At 36.5% G+C, this 17,413-nt stretch overlaps 1 protein-coding gene across 1 annotated transcript; it reads left to right on the top strand.

Annotated features, from left to right (window-relative positions):
- cds2 (CDP-diacylglycerol synthase (phosphatidate cytidylyltransferase) 2) lies at positions 1 to 17,397 on the top strand. Its single transcript, XM_079871616.1, has 14 exons — positions 1 to 22; positions 853 to 1,062; positions 5,291 to 5,430; positions 5,671 to 5,767; positions 7,211 to 7,308; positions 8,501 to 8,640; positions 9,620 to 9,678; positions 10,755 to 10,837; positions 11,008 to 11,095; positions 11,445 to 11,513; positions 12,470 to 12,622; positions 12,942 to 13,061; positions 13,270 to 13,373; positions 14,367 to 17,397. Exons 1-14 carry the CDS (start codon positions 11 to 13, stop codon positions 14,497 to 14,499), a joined length of 1,506 nt encoding a protein of 501 aa, XP_079727742.1. The 5' UTR covers positions 1 to 10; the 3' UTR covers positions 14,500 to 17,397.
- Positions 17,398 to 17,413: the final 16 nt, after the last annotated feature.

Here is a 17,413-nt window from a genome sequence, read left to right as displayed (position 1 = left end):
CCCTCGCCACATGAACAAGCAGGTAAGGCTGCAGATGTCGTTTACACACACGTCCGGTAGATGGCAGACTCAGTGTCTCTGTCATTCAGAACTGAGGAAGGCAGTGAAAAAAGCAGAGAAAAATATGATTCTTGTGATGTGAGACGAAACTTTAATGAAAACTAAAGGTAAATTAAGTCGTTTCCCTCTCTTAAAACAGCTTCACATCTACAGCAATTAAACAGCTATTGTAACTTAAATTACAAGCTGTGCATTTAGCTGGTTGAGTATATATTAGATATATAAATGGAAACAATACCTAATGTTTTTGCAATAAATAAATAAACAAATAAATAAACAAATATACATCTTGCCCCACTACTTGGGTAAAAAATAGAAATACTGTATACACAATACACCAGATCTCATTTTTATAAATACATTATTTCTTTAAAAAAGCTTAAATTAATGTAAAATACTACATCAAGCAGTATATAGAAATTAGTGCATTTTGAAAGTTTAGTTGAATAACTGAATAATGACAGACACGTCAGTTAACGTAAAAAGAGATTAATCTGAAAGGCCAGCTTATTAGGCTATATAAAAATCGGTCTATATTCGACTATTAATTGTTATGATGACTAATAAAGATGTGTGAAATGTATATTCGAATTAAATAATAACTCCTTGAATTATAATAAGTATTACTTTGCATAATAACTTTTCACTTCGAAATAAAAATAAATATTTGACTCTACAAATCTAAATAAATCAATTACAATCCAAAAATCTGCAAAAAATAATATCCATAAATGTGCATCGTCCATCCATCCTATTCATTTATCTGCATGTTTTCCCAACACTGGCCACTAGAGGGCGATCCTCCACACTCTCGCTTTGGCTCACGCATGCGCAGTCGCGCCTTCTCCAGTCCCAATAACAATCATTGAAAACGAACATCAACCCCCGAAGATTGCTACTTCATCGGGCCTTTATTTTCAACAAACCGAGCCCACCATGACAGACTTACGACACCGAGGAGCGACGGAAAAAGAGCTGCAGCATCAACAATCGGAGGATAAGGTACCAAATAAAGAGACTGATGTGGAGACATGTGTGTTGTAATGGCTATCATATGAGCTACATGCTGTCATACATGGAAAAAGAGGAGAAAAAAACGGTTTCTCGTTATGTTTCTGGATCCCCCGTGCAAGTGTCATGTCACAGCACGAAAACAACCTTTAATGTGCTGGTTTGATAAATAATTGTTTTGTTTTTTTCTTCTAGCGTTGATGAGTCTGTGTGTAATATAGCAGGTTAGAGCTCGTGTAGATAATCTAAGCATCTTCAGGGGTCTCGAGGTTTCCTGCTTGTGTCCCAAAACAAAACACATCACCTATCAGGCCCCAGTGTGTTTCTTGCAGTGCTATGTTGCTGAAATGAAGTTAAGTGGCATGAACAATCCCTGCACTGTTCAGTTTAGGACAGGGAGGTTAAACTCTTCTGGATAAGCTTTTCTTTCAGCAGAGATAGAGGATATCTGGAGTGCATGACTGGTCTTCATACTGTGTGGACATTTTAAGGTAGAAAACATGGAGGATGAGAGAGACGTGGGCAGATGGGTGAGTCAACATTCATACAGTCCTTGACCTGTAGGCATGGGCTCAACCCTTACAGCAAGATCACAGTTTATAAAGAAGACTCATTTGAGTGACTAATCCCAAGTTAATAGTAAATATTTGTGGATACTTTGCTAATTTGTGCTCCTGTGTATTTGTTTTTATTTTTTGTATTGAGTATTGGAGGGCAGGTTTTGTCTGTAGGATGTGATAATGGTATTGAAAGAACTACAATCTAAGGAATTCTAGGGTAAACTAAACTGTCTTGTTCTGACTTTATCTGTATCATTGGTCAATTAGTTTCTTTTGTCATTGGGTTTGTGTGGTTCACCATATAACTTCCTCCTGTTGTATTTCTGTAATACTTCTATTTCAAAAAATGAAATGAGCACAACAGCCCATTTCTATCTTTAGGGCTGGAGTTGAAAGAAAAACCTAAGCGTGTGTAATTATAACTTTGCTTGCTAGGTTAGTGACCGGGTCTCTATCATGCTAAAATTAATAGATTAACTTTGGAGTACTGAGACTAAGATACTGGATCATGCAAATTAAACCTTGTGCTGCCTGCATTTGTATATCAGCAGTCAGGCAAATCTATAACCATATATTTTTTTTCTGTCTAGCATCTGTGTATTTGTTTTTGAAGACGGCATGAAATTTTGCAACCTATTTTGCTTCCATAATCTAACATTACATATTTTTTGGGGATAATTTTCCTGCTTCTCAGATTTGCATTTAATTTCAAAAGGATATCTTCCCTAGAAATGAAAATTATCTAATCATTTACTCACCCACGTTGTTCCAAACCTCTATGACTTTCTTTCTTCTGTGGAACACAAAAGAAAGATATTTTAAAGAATGTTGGTGATGACCAAACAGTTGTATGGATAAAAAAAACTCTCTCTTTGTATAAAGTATTATGATTAATCAATCATAATTGGCCATATCATGATTTGATATGGGTCATATCAAAAATAATTATGAAATGGCCGGACACACACACCTGTGCATCCAATCAAAATGTTTATTTTGAATATTTTTTTGTTGTATTGATTTTTTTAAACACATTTCCCAGGATATTACACAGATATGTATTTGTGTTGCTGTGCAAGTTCAAGAATTTTAAGAATTCATTTGAGAGGTGAGAGAGGCCTGCTGAATTTATTACATTAGACTAAACTATGCCATTGTAATGAAATAGAGAAAGCCACTGTGTCCCTGTTGAGTTCAGGATGAAGTATACTACTTGGTCAAAAATGGGGACACCTCACCCATGTGTGCATGTCTTGATTAATATTTCATTTCAAAACCATGCCTGTTAATAGTTCATTTTCTGCTGCAACAGCTTCTCTTTTGTCAGTTGCCATTCCAATTCTTCTGATGGGTTCAGATTTGGTATTTGTGCACAGTAGTCAAATTCTTCCACAGCAGGCCGAATCATTTTACTAGTGGTTTACTATGACAGTGTCACGTGAAAAATCACTGAGCTCTTTAGTGCGGCCCATTCTAATGTAAATTGTTTGCTTAGGGAATGTTCTGTGGCTGTGCACCTGTTAAACAAGAATGTCGCTGAAATTAGGAGGAGCATGTCCTGGTTTTATATTGTACAAGGAAGTTAAGCTGCCTTTTTACTAGGGCTGCACTACATATCAAAATATCACAAATAAACACATCACGATATGCATATCTCAATGGCTCGCGATATCTGAATGATTTTAATAGGCTACTTCAAAACGTTGCTTGACGTTAAAAAGAGTTATTAAGCGCAATAAGCTGCAGAAAACAACTTGTTGCGGGACTCGTGCTGTCTTATACACACCCGTAGCGTGCGCACAGAAAGGCGCCCTACCGTGCGATCCCAAATTCAGTTCTCTTTCGTGGCTTATTGCACTCGAACGGTCACAGTTATGTCAAAATGCATGACTTGTCGAGTATTCATGTTCATGTAATGTAAAGACAGTCGGTTATGTCTTAAGTGTACATAAACATTTGGGAAAGAACTTTCGTGGCTAGACAAGCTTTAAAAACAATAAATATTGTTGGATTTGTGACGTCACATGGGAAAAACATTTGCATATGCCTGTGAGCTGTATTGTATCTGACAACAGCTACATCCCAAACTGTAAGTAAATGTGTGGTTGTTATAAATAATTACTTTATATTTGTTAAGTAATTATTTATGTTGATTATGCGGCATTTGTTTTGTGTGGATGTGTTCATACATTAATTTTACCACTGCGAATATACAGAGATTATCGGCTGCTTTGCGGCTGATTTAAAAAGTTCAGTGCAGCTGCCACTAGGGGCAAAATGCAACAATCATATGATCCAATGTCGGAGATAGGGAAAAGCCGGTTTGATACCATCACACATTATGTTTTGAATGAATGTGACGCATTTAACATACGCTTACATCAGTTATCTCTTTTGAAGATTGTCATTGATGTTGTGTTTGTCAGGGAATTCCACATTTCCAGATGGCTGAGACTGCTGTCCACCAATTTCTTCGAAGTGTTGCTCATACTCTGAGATGAGCAAGGGCCCGATTTGGCAGGAAGACTGAAAATGTCTCTCTTAGGAAGAGTGGGATGTCCTCAGTTCCTGATGAGTTATTTGCAGACGGTGGGAGGACGTTTAAGAGGAGGAGGTGGGCGGAAAGAGGGAGGGTATTTTTAACTCTGGCATCCTGAATATCAGGATGTAGCCCATCTCCATGGAAACCCTGGATCCTTCTGTAGCTCTTGCTGTCAGCTGAGTGTCAGCCGTATATGTGTCTGTTAGCTTTAGGGTGCTCTTTGCAACCAGATCCAAATTACTTATGTCAGGCAGAGAAAAAGAGGTTTCTGGAACAATCGTAACAGCTCGAGCAACTGGTGCGGCCCCATCTGATGATGACACCCTGTTTCTATGGTGATGAAGGCAGGTAATTTGTCATTGTGCACGCAAGCCTGTTAGATACAGATGCTGCCTTATATAGCCTAAACATTAAGTGGGGTCTGTGTTTATCTTTAATTCATGCTTTCAAACAAGTTTTGAAATGGCCTCAGTTTTATTGGGTGAATGGAAAAAAAAAAACAACACAGCAAGATCCGTCGACGAGAGTATGAGCGCATCCTGTGTGCTTCATAAACTACAGTTCAAACGTTTGGGGTCGGTCAATAGGTTTTTTTTAATTATTTTGAAATAAGTATTTTATGCTCACAGAGGCTGCATTTATTTTAACAAAAATATAGTAAAAACAGTAATATTGAGAATTTTTATATAGCATATTTTGAATTTATTACTGTGATGCAAAGCTGAATTTTCAGCATCATTACTCCAGTCTTCAGTGTCACATGATCCTTCAGAAATCATTCTAATATGATGATTTGATGCTCAAGAAACATATCCTCTTATTAAAACGTTCTTATTGTTGCAAACGGACGTGCTGCATAATATGTTTTGTGAAGACAGTGATAGATTTTGATTCTTTGATGAATACTAGAAAGTATTTATTTGAAATGGAGATATTAACAGTGTAAAAGTCTTTACTGTCACTTTTGACCAGTTTAATGCATCCTTGCAAAATAAAAGTATTAAAAATCTTACTGACCACAAATTTTTGAATGGTACTGCGAGATTCTTTGCTAATGAACAAATAACGAATTCATCTGTTCTTTATTTGTTTTTGTTTTCTCTCCAACCATTTCCAGGGTTCTGAGACTGAGGGCAAGGAGAGAGATGGAGCCTCAGATAATGAGACCAAATCAGATTCTGGGGTTCCTGAGGTTCCTGTTTCTGCCGATGACACACCAGAAGTTCTCAACAAAGCCCTCTCAGGCCTTTCCTCACGGTAAACGTCTCTAAATCAACAATTGAAAAAAAAAGAACATGACTCTTAAGTAAATTACAATGCATTTGCATGTCATGTAATATAAAAAGTGTCTCACTCCAGAGCGGATTATTGGTATGTTGTTGTGAACACCAGATGATTCATTCAACCAAAAGGCCACCAGAGCTTTTAGTCCTTGCATTAGGAAGATTATATTTCCACCCAATATGCTTTGCGCTAATGTGTTTGTCTCGCTTGCAGATGGAGGAACTGGTGGGTGAGGGGCATCCTAACTCTGGCTATGATCTCCTTCTTCTTTTTCATTATTTATTTGGGTCCGATAGTGCTGATGATGATTGTGAGTATCTTCTCTACCTGTTGTTGTAGATACCAAGGGACATGGGCACTTAAGACTTAAGAAAAACAAGCTGCTCAGATGCCATATTTTTAGAGAAAAAACAGCTAGTTTTGAATCTTCCAAATGCAGCATCAAAGTTTGGTGTTTATTTTCACATGGCTAATTTGTGTCTAGTCTCAACTGCCTCCTGCCTACAGTCAAATCTCTTTTGTATATTGGTTGCATTTACACTTTCATTAGTCTGATTACAAACCTGATAAGCATGACAGACAAATTGCTAAGAATAAATGAAGTCTATGGTACATATGCAAACAGAGAGACATTTATAATACATTATAGGGAATGTCTTAAGAAAATTGTGCTGGTAATTTCTAAAATCACCAATCATCTCCAATAGATAAAAAATAAAATCTCCAATAAAATCTCCAATATTTTCTGGAGTCATGGTCTTCTAGATTTGATAACACTTATGGGAAATAATGGAGGCTGCTAGATTCCAGGTTATGGAAAAATCTAGTTATAACCGCTGATAATGTTTCATAGGAGAGTCATAAACCAATTAATGTTGAGATATTGTCTCTTTGGTGTTTTTTTTTGCACATGACAGATGAGCATTGATGTTGATTGTTTGGTTAACATTATTAAACATTATTACTCTTCTGAGCTGTTGAATCAGGCCTGCAGATGAGGCCTCTCTGAATAATAAGTGTCCACTTTGATTCACGATCTGGCTGTTACAGATATTATAGTCGATACGATATGTTGTAGCTGCTACCTATTAAAATCTATACTATCATGTACAGACTCAAATCAATAGTTCTTTTTCAATGTCAAATCAATGTTGTGATGCATTTAGGCTTCACAACATTTTAATCAGTAGTATAAAATATGAATAATTATTCATTTTTAGGTGAGTACTTTACAAAGCCGAATAGTTGGGACCTCTGTTTTAAGCAAGCAAGTACTCTTGAATAAATCTTTTCTTACCATTTAAATATATATTTATTGTTATTATCATTATTATTAAATACTATTTTTATATATATTTATAAAATAAAATATACATATTAGATGAAAAACTTTAAAACATAAGCAAGTGAAAATATAAAAATGTTAAATATTATAAACTAAATAAATAAATATTATAAATACCACTATACTAGCTCTAGTTAGTGCAACATAATCTAAAATCCCAAAATAGGTGGAAAAGATTATGCACATTAATTATCCAAATTTAATAGACAGTGCATATGCATGATGATGTTTAATTTTTAATAATGGCTAATAAATTATATGGGCCTGCATATCATATTTACAATAAGCTTTATTTACTGCCAATTAAAGCCTTATATACAGATACACAGGATGCGTTCTTGCTTTCAAAAACAGCTAGACAGTATACACTCGAGTATTTTTTATTCTTGTCCTCTGTGTCTTCCACAGGTGATGTGCGTTCAGATTAAGTGCTTCCAGGAGATCATCACAATTGGTTACAGTGTGTATCACTCTTACCACCTGCCCTGGTTCAGAACACTAAGCTGGTGAGACCTGCGACACACACCTGCGACACACACCTGCCACCTTCATTTTCACACTTCATTGTCTCTCCCTCTCTCCCTGTTCTCATTATCTGTCACTATATAGATCTTTCTCTCTCTCTCTCTCTCTCTCTGTCTGTCTCTCCCACTGCGCACGGCCTGTAATTAGAGGGCATCATCATCACTTTCTTCTTATCATATTATGGCTCTGTCTTGATGTCTTACAACTTCTTTCATTTTTTTTGTGTTGAATTAGTAACCACTGCGCTTGTTTATTCATCCAGCTATACATGCTATCACCAGCTGTATAGAGGTATGAGAAATTCACTCTGATGTAGGCCGCATTTAAACTTTAGTCTAGTTTGTTTCAAATGTTGCAGAAAAGATTCACCATGTTTTATTAATGTGAAAATCCCACCGAACGCCTTTAAAAGTTGCAAAATGCTGGGTTGTGTTGGGTTGAAACATTTTTTAAATCTGTCAAAACTGTCATTCACTTGATGCAAAATGTCAGTTTTAAAGGCATAGTTCACCCAAAAATGAAAATTCTGTCATCATTTACTCACCCTCAAGTTGTTCCAAAACTGTATGAATTTCTTTATTCTGTTGTTCAGTAGAAGAAAGAAATTCATACAGGTTTGGAACAACTTGAGGTTTAAACCAAGGATTTACTTTTACAGTTTAAATAGCTTTATAATTAATTTTATTACATTGGATTACTGAAAATGTAAGAAGGGATGCAATGCTATGCAAAAAACAAACAAACAAAAAAACACCTAAACCTAGTCTTTAATTCCTTTAAATTATGCAGAATATCTTTCTTATTTCTATTTTGGGGTGAAGTATGACATTTGTGTGATTCTTCCTGTTTCAAAGACTGGTGAACTTTTCTTTGAACTTGTTTTAAGGTTTTGTAGATTAGTTATCTGGCAAATCAGATATGAGTAGAACCATTTCTCTACATTAGTCCTGCTGTGTGTAGCCTAACACACCGTTCTTCCATGTGGTCACAATCCTAGTCAGCTGATGATCAGCTAAACTCTGACCATTTCCTTCATCTTCTATTGCTATCAAATGGGCACATTATAATTGCTTTCACAAGCATTAGAAACACTTTGATTTAATGATTGCATGTGAAAGGCATTTGTCATAATGATAATGATGCCTAACTGCAGATTGTAACGGTTTTTGTCAGGTACTTCCTGTTGTGTGTGAACTACTTCTTCTATGGGGAAACGGTGACGGATTATTTCTTCAGTCTGGTGCAGAGGGAGGAGCCTCTACGCATCCTCAGCAAATACCATCGCTTCATTTCATTCGCCCTGTACCTCACAGGTCAGAACCTTCTCTGTTACACAAGCACGGTACTTCATTTCATCATTGGTGTTTCTGGAGGCTTAAAGGCCTTTTAGAAGGAAACTCTAAAAGGAAACTTTTAGAACTAGTAGTTATCACAGTTACTTCTCAACCTTTCCACACAGAGTGCTGAAGGCAAAGTCAGATGCAGACATGCTTTATATTACCAGTTCGAATGCAGACGTGGTGATTTACTTACGGTTTTTGGAGCGTTTTTTCTTTTTCTTTTCATAGGTAGGAAGTTCATGTCATCCAGGATGTGGTTAGGCTCTCTGCCTGTCTGTGCACCCCTCGCTCATTTTCGCTTACAAGACACCAGATTTCCTCCTGAGCTAAAAGCAACATAATGCTATTTTTTTCTATTTTAAATACAAAACGTTTTGTTAAAAATAACAATTTAAACAGACAATCAAACAATGCTTATTGAAGCAGGAAAAATTGTGAATGATTAAATTAAATTAAATTTAGGCTAGAAAGAAATGGATGGAAAATCACCTTCTAAAACAGCTTATTCATAAATAGACCTGATCTCCTTGTGGAACATCACTTCAGTTACTTTTATGTATTGCTTGTTTTTTATTTTATTGCATAATGCCCAGTACAAATGAATACATAATGTGCTGTATTCATTTGTAATAGCTGAACTGTGCTCACTCTTGCTTGAGACAAATCATGTCTTAGCTTGCCATAAATGGTCCAAAAGTAAGCCAAATAATCAAAGTTCCTTTTATCAATTTGTACAGTGTGTTAAAAAATGTATAAACCTTCCATGTACTTCAGATTCTTAATTTATGTAGTTTCAGGTTGCCTTTTTAGTGTGGTGGGTTTTATACTAGCTGCATCCTTTCAAACAGGGCATAATTAGTAACAGTGTGACTGGCTAAAAATAGTTGCTTAGACATGTGGTGATGGCATTGGTGGAACTGTCTGTTTTAACAGATGTCTGTTTCTTGTCCAGGGTTCTGCATGTTTGTTCTGAGTCTGGTGAAAAAACACTATCGCCTGCAGTTCTACATGGTGAGTGAGTGTGTTGATGTGGCATTAAGTCTGTTCTACAGGTTCGACTCCTTAGACTTCCTTAGGGCGTTTTCACACCTAGATCGTTTGTTTTGTTCCAAAACGGGCTTAATTTGTTACGATGTTGCGTTTTCTTCTTGGTTGTGTTCGCTTTCATAAGACAATCTTTCAAAGCGTACCAAAATGTGTTTGTGCAAGTCACATGCAAGTACAACTGTCCTCTTATTAGTCAGAGTTTCCTCTGCTTCATCTGTCAAGATGATTGGCAAGCTCGCTCCATGAGCTTAATGTGGTTTTATCTGTAACTGTCGAGACACACGCAAACACTATACGAATGTAGCCGTCATTCCCGCTGGTAAATTATATACTACATTTGTATTAACACCACAGCAAATTCAAACACGCTCTCTCTGGATCTCCCAGCGCTGTCTAGAGGTGTTAACCTTTGTGTGAGTGTCAAGACGCACACAAACACTATATGAATGTTATAATGCAGATTTATCGGGACAGCATTCTTGCACGGAGAAGCGCAATTACACAACATTTTAAGATGAAGAGGTGCTCTTTTAGTTTTCAACTATGACAACTAATGTGGTCACTCATAGAATCAGACACTACTGCTATTTATATAGCACATTTCCCGTTATGAATTATAATACCATTTGGTTTGTTGGTCCGTTGGTCTGATTGCTTTCACACCTCAAGTGAACCGCCCCAGAGTTAATTTGCAATCGGTCCGATTGTTTTGATGCGGATCTGAGCGCGATTGCCGTGTTCACATATGCCTAAACTAACCGAACCATGGGAGAAAACGTACCAGATTCCGAAACAAACGCTCAGGTGTGAAAGCACCCTTAGAGGAAATTCAGTGTACTTTTTTTTGCATTCACTTGCTTACATATTTACATAGGCTACATATGTATTCGTCATGCATGTCAGCCTGCATGATATGTTTGCTGATATTAATCGTGGCCACAGACCCTACACGTTTCCTATCTTTTCCTTGTTATAGAACTGCCTTTTGTCCCAGATTTGAAGTGAATAGAGCTATTCATCCCGTCTTTCTCTCTCCCCAGTTCGGTTGGACTCATGTGACCCTGCTGATTGTGGTGACTCAGTCCCACTTAATCATTCATAACCTGTTTGAGGGGATGATCTGGTAAGATGATGCCTCCTGTTTTACCACTGCCACTATCAAACACCATTTTACAAATTTAAACATTTAAACTTTAAAATCCTATGACATCCTAGAATATTGGAAACGGTACAGTTGATTTTTGTGGTGTAGGTGATCTGTTTGTATAAGGTAATCTGTTTCTGTATGCGCAGGTTTATTGTTCCCATCTCCTGTGTTATCTGTAATGACATCATGGCTTATATGTTTGGCTTCTTTTTCGGTCGCACCCCTCTCATCAAGGTTTGTGTTTTTGACATCCCAAATTAATTATCCCATATTATTTAAAAATCAAATATTCATTACGTCTTAATAATAATAAAATGGCTGTATAATACTTAACCAAATACTTAAGTTTGAACAGCATATGTGCAGTTTTATTATGTAAAAACCAACAAACTTATTTTTCTGGAATGTTTTGCTTGAAAAGTGTGCTTTTTTTTAAATACCAGTTGCTTTTATTTATTTGTATTTTTGTCTAATGCAGTAACATTCATGCATTTATGAGTGTGGCTTAAATACTTTATGTGGCTTCTGTGCAATGTACATTTATTGTTAGTACAGTTCTCTTAATGCTGATGTTTCTTTGCAGTTGTCTCCTAAGAAGACGTGGGAGGGGTTTATCGGTGGCTTCTTCTCCACTATTGTTTTTGGAATCCTAGTGAGTAATAACCTTCTTCCTGTTCTTCTTCTGGTCTTTACTGAATGTTTTATGTAGATTTGGAAACTTTGGAGATGTAAGAATGAAAATTGCCTTAATTGATACCTTGGAATAGGCTGATGAAGTTCCTCCTTTACCTTTGTATTTAAAGGTGGGGTAAGCAATATTTGAAAAGCACTGTTTGAAAGTTGGTCGGACCGACACAACAAACAACGTGTAGCCAATCAGCATTAGGGGGCGTATGACAGTGGAGGAGAGAGAACGGGCAAGAGGGAGATTTGAAGACTGTAGTAAGAGATGGCTGAGAGACATTACAAAAGAGAAAAGCTCTTAAGAATATCACTGGAAAATGAAGGGTTATTATCAGGAAAGAGCTTTAGGACCCATGTTAACATTAGAAAAGCTTTTCAGCACTGAAGAGAGCTAAGCTGGAAGGCCTGAAAACAGACGGTTTCTTTGATTAGCGGAATACGTGAGTAACACTGGGTTTGAGTGTCATTGTTTGTCTGGAGCTGCTGTGCTGTTGGCAACAAACAATGAACTCTTGTTTGTATTTACTCTTGTGTATGTATGTAAAAAAAATTGTGCTTGTCGTTCGTTCATCATATTCACTTTATTTTTCTTGAAGCATTATTTTGTTGCGTTTCTGCTACGATATATAGACATCCACTTTTGCATTGCGTGTGTAACAGAGGCCTGCTAGTGAGAGTTGTGCAGGCTGATGACTGCTAGAGAATGCAGTGTTTACTGTTTTGCGTCCTTGTCAGTGCACTCACCTCGAGACAGACTCAGAGCAGGGTGGTTAGGATTGAAGGGGGAGCAATGAAGAGTTTGTTTGGGTTGATTTCAAATATTAACAATGTGCAGAAACGATTTTGACAAATAACATACTGCAACTTTAAGACGTTAATGAGATGCATCTGAAAAATAACAAATACCTTTCTCCCCTTCTCCAGCTGTCATATGTGATGGCAGGTTACAGCTACTTTGTGTGCCCGGTTGAGTTTAACAACGACTCCAACAGATTCACAGTGGACTGTGAGCCATCTGAACTGTTCCAGCTTCAGAGCTACGGCCTGCCGACTGTACTTCAGTCCATCACAGGCTGGGTAAAACACACACACTCACAAGTACACAATCTGTTAGACACTTACTCCTCATATCTCTTATTTGGTCTGTTCTCTCCTTCTCTCTCTCTCTCTCGTTTTTTTTGTGCCTGTGTTTACCAGTTGCTCAGACACAGCCATCTGCTGACTCTCCACTCACTATGAATCTGTCACATATCTGCTTCACTATTCTTTGGACCACAAAAACACAATGTTTTAAACAAAAGCAACTCAAATCCTTCAAGTGTTACTTATTTTGAAAATGCATACAAGTAAAGTCAGTGTCTAACACATTTCCATCTCTCTCCCATTTTCTTCTTAGACCACAGTAAAGCTGTACCCTTTCCAAATCCACAGCATCGCCCTGTCTAGCTTTGCCTCCATCATGGGACCTTTTGGAGGCTTTTTTGCCAGCGGTTTCAAAAGGGCCTTCAAAATCAAGGTAGGTGTAATTTGTCCACCCACAGATCATACAGATCTGAAACTGGTTCAGTCTTAAAACGATTAACTACAGCTTTCTTCACTACATGGCATCTTAAATGGAAAGGCCCATTTAGATGAGATACAGTGTAGATCAGACTACCTGAACAGTTTCCTGTCATGTGTTCGACACTCTGGTCTTACCTTCTCTGTGTTGTCCATCTCTGCAGGACTTTGCAAACACCATTCCTGGTCATGGAGGAATCATGGACCGCTTCGACTGTCAGTACCTCATGGCCACATTTGTAAATGTTTACATCGCCAGCTTTATCAGGTAGGACCATTATTATATATACACTACCGTTCAAAACTTTGGGTTTTTTCTTTTAAACAAGTCTCCTGTGCTCATCAAAGCATAAAAACAGTAAAACAGTAAAACTGTAAAATATTATTACAATTTCAATAATTGCTTTTTATTTTTATATATATTTTAAAATGTAATTTATTCCTGTGATGGCAAAGCTGAATTTCCAGCGTCATTACTCAATTACAGTCTTCAGAGTCACATGATCCTTCAGAAATCATAATAATATGCTGATTTGCTGCTCAAGAAACACTTCTTATTATCAGTGTTGAAAGTAGTTGTGCTGCTTAATATTTTTGAGGGAAGTATTACATTTTTAAGATTGTTTAATAAATAGAAAGTTCAAAAGAACAGCATTTATTTAAAATATAAATCTTTTGTAACATTGTTAATCAATGGTATATGCTTTTTAACGTATTTTTAAAATAATAGTGTTTAACAGCTGAATTCAAGGTGAAAAAACTACATTACCCATGATGCTATACAGAAAATTCCACCAATCAGTCTGAACAAACAAATCTCACCCAAAGAGCTTCCAGGAAACACCCTCTCCCATAAAGCACCGCTAATGATATTATCAGTCTTGCTATGCTGTCAAAATAAGTTTTGTCTGATTTTTTGAATACTTTTTTGCTTTAAATAAAAATGTTTGTAATGTTGTGATTCACCACATACCTGGCTGGCTTAGTTCATGGTTTATAATGCTTTAACTAAGTCTTTTTTTTTTTAATCCCTATGGGAAAAAAGAATGGAAAAAATACTTATGTAACCAAAACTGCTAAAAAGTGGGCAGACATTAATGCACTCTATCATTCTATCAAGCAAGTTCCTTGTTAGGTTTAGTGTTTGTTTTTCAAAGACTAATATAATCATGCATTGTTATTTACAATCAGAATAATCTTTAATCATGTCAGTGTTTCCAGAGCATAAAAACAGTTTGCTTTGAAATTTCCTCTCTTTTAGAGGGCCAAACCCCTCTAAGGTCATCCAACAGCTTCTTGCTTTGAGACTAGACCAACAGCTCCACATCTTCAACTCGCTCAAGGCTCATCTGACAGAGAAAGGCCTGCTTCCTGCCCTAGAAGAAGCAGCCTAACTTTTCGGACCACCCTAGGGACATCCCACCGGAGTGAGCCATAGATAGAGGGAGGAGAGTGCAACGGAAACAGATCCAGGCGTGAATACAAGTGGGAGATGAGACGAGTAACATAGGAAGGGAAACAACGGGAAACTGAACTACAACCTTGGGTCATTCCATTTTCGGTGTGTTTGCGAGAAAGAGTGAGTGAGTGAGTGAGTGCGTGTACAAATCAGTGTTTTTGTTGTCATTTAATTTTTTTGTGAACGTTTTATGTTTATCTTTTATGCCACAAAAGAATATTATATATATATATTGAGAAGACGTTGACATTTATTGTTACAGTCGTACAATTCCACTTGTGTACAAATGTTCCGTACCTATAGATTGTCTGAATATTTTATAATGTTTGTTTTATTTGTTTTAATGCACTGCTCATCACACTGTCATTTCAACCTCAGGCTAGCCTTTGTTCATGTTTTTTGTTGTTGTGCTAACGGGTGTTTCCATACGCCATCATAAGTTTGAATTTCCACTGCAGAGTGCCGTAAATTCATGTTTCTTTCCCTGATCTTGGGTTTTGACATTGTTGTAACATTATATTTAAAAGCAATATGGTCATTGAAATCAAAGATGTGCTTCAGCCCAATAGGTGGTGACTGTTACAGTTCAGATGTGTGGGAATATACGTATACTGTACTTCCTGAAGGTACAGTACGGAGAAGATTCAGATTTCATTATTCAGTGTTTGACAGGAAGATGCTGACAGACATTTCACACTGAATGTTCAAGAATTGTTCATTTCTAGATTCTTTCCCCTAATGTTCAATTGTCACTGAGCAGTTACTAGCTAATCTTTGTCAAGCCTAAACGAGTTTTCTGTGTGTGTTTGTGTTTGTTTGTTTGTGAACTGTTACATGCTAAAAGTTAAGGATCAGGTTGGGCCATCAAATCTCAATGACTGTTTTGGTTTTAAAATCATTTCATATGAACCATTTTGTACCATTTTCACTGCATGAGACAGTCTATTTCTGTTCAGTCTGTTTTGATTTTACCTTCACCTACTGTGTAAACTCATGGATAAAGGGTCAGAACTATTCTGTGTCTTTCTTAAGGTATTTTATTCTCCGCTAATACATGTTGATCATTAACATGTGCCATAAGCAATATTTATTTACTTTTAAAAGGAAACCTTGGGTGTCATTGAGCAGCTTTAAAAAAGTAGAGCACAGTAGTGCTACAATAACATGAGGTTGTAATGGGCTCAGGTTAGTCTATATGTGCGGTCCATTGATATCATCACTAAAGAGAAATGAGCACATACTTTCAGACCTGATAAGATGGATAAGCTATTTAAACTTGGGCAAACTTTAATCTTATTTTTCAGTTTAAAAAACATTTCTATACCCAGAGATCTTGAGCGATAAATAGGCAGCTTATTATCTGAGTTTCCAGTGATAGATACTTTTTCAATTACTTTTTCCTCTTTCAATGGAAGACATTCTGAATCAATGTCTTGCTTTTGTTTGATGGACAGCCCAATCCATATACAGTCTTAAGTAAGAGTCTTTTATAGCAGGTTTGAATTTTATGTTGCTTTTCACTGCTGACGTAACAAGCACAGCAGTCAATGTATAAATCAGTGTATACTATTTGAAGCCCCTCCATATCCCCATCCACCATAAATGCATGTTTTTTTATTTTTCAATTCAGTACACAAAAACACTCTAAAGTTGTGATATTCATCTGTTATGTGGTGCAGATTTTTTCTTTCACGTTGTACTTTATTAGTTCAGCTCGATGTCTTGATTTTATCAAACTATTAGATATTGATTTTTATTAGAATTGCATACATTGTTATTATATAAGATTATATATACTGTATATGTTTGACGTAGAGATGATTCTATTCTTATCTTTTACTGTGTTTAAATGGTCCTCTAAACCAGTCTGTGCTCTGTGTATGTATAGGCCCCTGTGCTGAAACACTAGCGTACAAAGTCCAGACATTAGCAGAGCAATTTCAATGTTTTCTAGTCAACACAACAGAGAGAGTTTACAGACCCGTGATGTTACTGTGCAACCACTGATGTCAGGAGCGCGTTTGTGTGCGATGACCATAAACATTTATAAAGAGACAAAATTATGAAAGTGTTAAATGCATGTTTAAAAAAAATCTGGCTCGTTTCGTTTCTGTGATTAGTATTTGACGCGTGCCATTCATAGCCAATAGAGAGCGCTAACCCGTCGTTTTTCATGTGTGGTTAACACTAGGGAAACGAGGCTTGCTTTTTTTATTTAATACATTGATTCCGTTTCCGTAAACGCTGCCGTGACATTTTATACTTCTTAGAAATGATGCGAATGTAGCGGTCTCTTGTAGTGTCAAAGAGAAACTGACTGCAGTGCAGTTGTTTTATCTGTGTTTCTGGCGATTTATTCATTAGGCCTACCATTAAAATTACAATAAGGTTACATTAGTTAACTGGGCCTACACAAGTTAATCTTAGTTAATGTTAATTTCAACATTTACAAACAGTAGTCAATACTCTAACAAATGTATTGCTCATTCATGTTCATGTTAGTTAATGCACTAATGAGACTTTATTGTAAAATGTTAGCCATTAAACTGAAAACGGAAATGCTAAAACCCATTCTTTCTTTTAGTTTGCCAATATGATAAGCAAAACAAAACTCCTCTCTGTTGAACAAATGAACAACAACAGGTCAATAGTTGTTGTTATTATTTGTCATTGAGTATAATGGTCTGTAATTCTGATGTATTTTGTTTTGTAATTTTTGATAAAGCAGATAAATGTGCTTTCCCTGCCGCTTTGTGTACAGTGATTTGCTCATTGTAAATGGTTAATAAAGAGGAAAGCTCAGCATATATATAAATATAAATCTTCTTCCTGCTGTTTGAACTTCCTTT

Source organism: Squalius cephalus (genome assembly GCF_949319135.1).
Source record: "Squalius cephalus genome assembly, chromosome: 5".
Lineage (NCBI taxonomy): Eukaryota > Metazoa > Chordata > Actinopteri > Cypriniformes > Leuciscidae > Squalius > Squalius cephalus.
Note: the sequence above shows the minus strand (reverse complement) of the source record. Positions and strands in the feature narration are given on the sequence as shown.